We start from the raw sequence: 4,150 nt of genomic DNA, 5'->3' as shown, positions 1-4,150 counted from the left end.
TTGCCAGGACACTCCTTGCCGGACCAGCACTCCGATTGCCCAGTGGAGCAGGGATCCTGTAGACTGTCCATCAGCTACGCCCCGCGCCAGAGCATGCCTGAAACCACGCTGTGGTCTTGACCCTTGATAGACTCGCAGACTGGCGGCTGGTGTGCGACGAAGCAGCACTGGCACTACTGATCGTCGTATACGGGATCAAAAGTGAGTCCTCCTGCCTCCCAACCTGGCATTCCGACTCAAGATATGTCATTTTCGACCAGAGAATCCCAGCGTGGGTGGGGATCGGAACCTAACATCCATGCTGGACTCGTTGGATTGCTTCGATGTATGGGTGCATGGATTGCCGCCAAGAGCAGCTTACCATATAGCTGGGTATCATCATGATCTCGTCTGGGGGGTTCAAAGGCTTGACGTGCCTAAGAATGAGGCGAAGCGAGAGTGTGGCCTTTCTGTAGCCGGTGCGACGTATGAGACGACCCAGGATGATGTTGTCCTGAAAGCAGAACTCCAAGATCTCCAGTGTGACGGGCTAGATCTTGCTCCACCATGTTCCAGAGTTCACGAACGGGGGGTTACTTGCACGGCACCGTGCACTCCACCATGTTCGAAAGGTCATGATATGCGCTCGGCGCTACTAACGCAATGCAGCTCACCCCGTCATGTTCCGAATCACTTGCTCCACCGTGTTACAGAGCGCACGATCACAGTCGCTAGCGCGATATAGTGATCTACCATATTCCCAAGTACAAGGTGCTCCACCATGTTACAAGGTACACGGTGACCCGAGCACAATTCTGCCTGTGCATACTCGTGCGCTCTATACACGACTTGGGACCGAAGATCTTGCACAAGTACAGAGTGCAGAAATTGGGAGACCTGTGTGTCAATATTGTTGATTTGCAGTATATCTGGCTGGATGATACGAATTAAGCAGCCATTATTGGGAGAGCACTTGTAGTGAGAGTTGGACCCACTGATCTTTCCAATGCATTGATACACAAATTACAGGATCCATTGAGACAAAGTACGCCATGTTGATGCATCCAGTCACCCACTCCCGTCCTCCCCTTAGATGTGATGGAGTTAAGTGGGTTCTTTTACCAAGTCATTGGATAAGAGAGAGTACCACAACTCTCTGTAGTCAGTTCGTTAATATGTGCCTGCATTCGTTTCTCTATACGTTCGACATGGGCTTATTCTTCCACAATTTGACTTGGAACAATTCTCCTGTCATTTTGGTCCGCTGAGTAGACTTTCATCGGCCTTTATCGAGATGGGGAAGCAAAAATCACACCACGTACGACCGCTCGCATCTTACGCAATTATGAGAGCTAATGAACGAAGTACTTCAATCGTTTAGAGCTTAAAAATTAGATATTATAATATATAGACCTCTAAATAGAGGTAGAAAGGTAAAATAACCATGGAAGATTTGGGGTGAGAACACACGCGTGAAATGGAAAATGCCAAGCTCGTCAGGTTCTAGGAAAACGACGGATCGCGCCGTCGTCCTACTGCACGATCGAACAACAAAGCCTTTCTTTACACGACCATGCATTTGCAATTGCGGGCCTCTCTGTACGGCCACTTCCAATCACGTCTCGATGGACAGCCATAACTAACGTTGAGAAGATCAATGGGAACATGATCTGATCGGGGAAATCTTAGAGGATTTCCGAAAGCTGAGGCCGGCCATTGAGGATGTGGAATTCTGCAATGGGTCTGTCACAGCCAGATGGCACATAGCTAATACGAATTCTAAGGAGACTTGATAGATTCATCGGTACTGGACCAATGGAGGAATGTGCATCTGAACGGAATACTCCGCAACACCGACCTGGTGAAAATCCAACCTACCATCTCCATGTCGAATGGTCCATCATCGGTATTTGGCAAGCATTCCGTGGGACGAACACAGGGGTTAAAGCTGCCTCCTCCATCGTCTCAAGGGGAAGTGGTTACAGCTTGTCCAAGAGGTGTTATGGTACTCCTGTCACACTCTGGAACGCAAGGAGGCCGAGTGGCGCCCAGAAGAAAAAGAAAGGGGAAGGAGCGGAAGGCCGACTATTGGTCGGCTCGCTACTTGCGAGGAAAGACAATTATGCTCTAGATGCTGAGTGATCGAGATTCGGCTTTGCCGTCACTGATGAGGGCTTAATCTTTCACAATCTGCTGAAGATTTACTCCTCATACCTTTTTACGCTCCCGCACAGATCTAACACACGACTTGAATTCTTTCCACTTTTCACTTTCCACTCCTCAACTTTTGTTCCTGGTACAAGACCCTCTCACCTTTGCAGCTATCCGCATAATGTTCTACGATCATGCCGCCGCACGGCATGTCTCATACCAGGCAATGCTGACAAACTTTTGCCTCAATTGGAGATTATCGAGCCCACGCTGGTATCTATGCTCCGAACAGCGCGGTATGCTGCCTTTCATCTGCAAAAGAATCCATAGTGATCCACAATCTGACGCACCAACTTTTAGGAAGACGCACAGCTTGGTCGGGTCATATAATTATCGGTCGACTTTTATTCTCATGTCGTTTCTGGTATGATGGCAACTATATCAAAAATGCTGAGCATGAAGCCGCCGAGTTCGCTCTGAAATATCTTGAATATAGCCGGTTTAACAACTCGGATGTGTGGGCCATGGCAATGGAGGGTGGAAATAGGTACCTGGTAGCAGGAATAATGTTTGTAGGTAGCTCGTATTAAACTGGTACTTGGCTGCTACCATCTTCTTTCGAGTACTCGTCCTTTCCACCCAATGCTTAAACACACTTGTGATAACCTTGACTTTTCGAACATCATCAATGAACGCCTGCCATTGCAGCCAAGCCGTGTTGAATCTGTGCGCGTCTTGCGATGCGCTCCATTTCCGCAAGATCTCTGTCCGGCCGGAGGTATCTATAATCGTAGTACGAGGCGCCCTAAGAGGGTACCGAGTCGCAGAATGCCTGCATCGTGTGAGTGATCTAAGGCAGACGTCGGAGATGGGGCCGAGATACAGTGTATCGTCTACTGTAAGGCAGGACTTCAATATGAAGCCTAGGCAAGTCCACTTCTGTATTTCTTCGCTAGAAAGGGCAGGTGCAAGCTGATGTGGGTCTAACACTGCAGCATCTTCAAAAGTCATGCTAAAGTTTGCTCTCCCAGTGATTCTGACCTTCTTAGGCATAGCAAGAAGCGTGTCCCAGCAAGATGCTCGGTCACCTCGATTGGTCATGTACTATGATCAGTAAGCATATCCTCAAGCAACTTCAGGCGGCGCACCATACTAAACGGGCATCAGATGGCATCCAGATGCCTCGATGGACTTGATATGTTCCAAAGGAATCACGCATGTTATATTGTCGTTCATGCTAAGCCACCACCTTAACAACGAAACACTCGATCCACTGTGGACGGATGATGAACCTGCCCTCTGTCGAGTTGAGTCGATCGCCGCATAGAACGGAAAAGTACATTATTGGCCTCACGACTCAGGCAGACTACAAATCAATGAGTCCTTTACCTACCCACGACTTCAAGCAGAGTGCTGGTCGTACTATCTATCGTAGGAGGAAGCTTTGCTCGACGAGCAACAACATGAGGGTCGCTGTAGTGCGATATGATCCTGCACTAGTGCATCTAACTGTTTCTTTCCCCAAGTATCTCGCCGGTACATCCATTAGTCTTGACCCTTGATAGACTCGCAGACTGGCGGCTGGTGTGCGAGAAAGCGGCACTGGTAGCTTCATTCATGCATTGCTCGAGCGGGCTACTCTGATCGTCGTATAATTACGGGATCAAAAGTAAGTCCTCCCGCTCGAGACCTGCCTCCCAACCTAATATCCATGCTGGACTCGTTGGATTGCTTCGAAATCACATCCCTGCACAACGAATCAGCCAACTAGCTGGGTATCATCATGATCTTTCAATGGCTTGACGTGCCTAAGGATCAGGCGAGTACATGGCCAATAAAGATTGGCCATACGTGGGGCTGCCCAGATAGCCTTTGAAGCCTTCCCAGCGCGACTTTGGTATCGTCCATGACGATACCTTCCATGGTTCGCGATGACTAGAAATATAGGATCTCGGCACGATGCGCTTCAGTGACACAGCACGCATTGATCTGCTAATGTGGATGGTTTTAGTAGCGGTAC

The 4,150-nt window shown here is 48.9% G+C and overlaps 4 protein-coding genes across 4 annotated transcripts; 2 read left to right on the top strand and 2 right to left on the bottom strand.

The window, feature by feature from the left end:
- Positions 1-24: 24 nt before the first annotated feature.
- On the bottom strand, positions 25-316 carry EJ05DRAFT_481294 (uncharacterized protein). The gene has a single exon (XM_033745041.1). The coding sequence runs from the start codon at positions 248-250 to the stop codon at positions 71-73; it is 180 nt and encodes a 59-aa protein (XP_033594897.1). The 5' UTR covers positions 251-316; the 3' UTR covers positions 25-70.
- EJ05DRAFT_515648 (uncharacterized protein) lies at positions 70-2,121 on the top strand (the record flags this gene model as incomplete). The annotated part of the gene is made up of 4 exons (XM_033748623.1): positions 70-602; positions 649-858; positions 1,633-1,720; positions 1,776-2,121. Exons 1-4 carry the CDS (start codon positions 299-301, stop codon positions 2,119-2,121), a joined length of 948 nt encoding a protein of 315 aa, XP_033594896.1. The 5' UTR covers positions 70-298.
- Positions 2,122-2,211: 90 nt separating this feature from the next.
- EJ05DRAFT_346085 (uncharacterized protein) lies at positions 2,212-2,728 on the top strand. The gene is made up of 2 exons (XM_033740967.1): positions 2,212-2,426; positions 2,491-2,728. Exons 1-2 carry the CDS (start codon positions 2,312-2,314, stop codon positions 2,718-2,720), a joined length of 345 nt encoding a protein of 114 aa, XP_033594895.1. The 5' UTR covers positions 2,212-2,311; the 3' UTR covers positions 2,721-2,728.
- Positions 2,729-3,815: 1,087 nt separating this feature from the next.
- On the bottom strand, positions 3,816-4,150 carry EJ05DRAFT_346089 (uncharacterized protein). Its single transcript, XM_033740968.1, has one exon. It carries the CDS (start codon positions 4,113-4,115, stop codon positions 3,939-3,941), a length of 177 nt encoding a protein of 58 aa, XP_033594894.1. The 5' UTR covers positions 4,116-4,150; the 3' UTR covers positions 3,816-3,938.

This window comes from Pseudovirgaria hyperparasitica, assembly GCF_010093815.1.
Source record: "Pseudovirgaria hyperparasitica strain CBS 121739 unplaced genomic scaffold EJ05scaffold_65, whole genome shotgun sequence".
Classification (NCBI taxonomy): Eukaryota; Fungi; Ascomycota; class Dothideomycetes; order Acrospermales; family Acrospermaceae; genus Pseudovirgaria; species Pseudovirgaria hyperparasitica.
The sequence above is the reverse complement of the archived record's forward strand: the minus strand, read 5'-3'. Positions and strand labels throughout refer to the sequence as shown.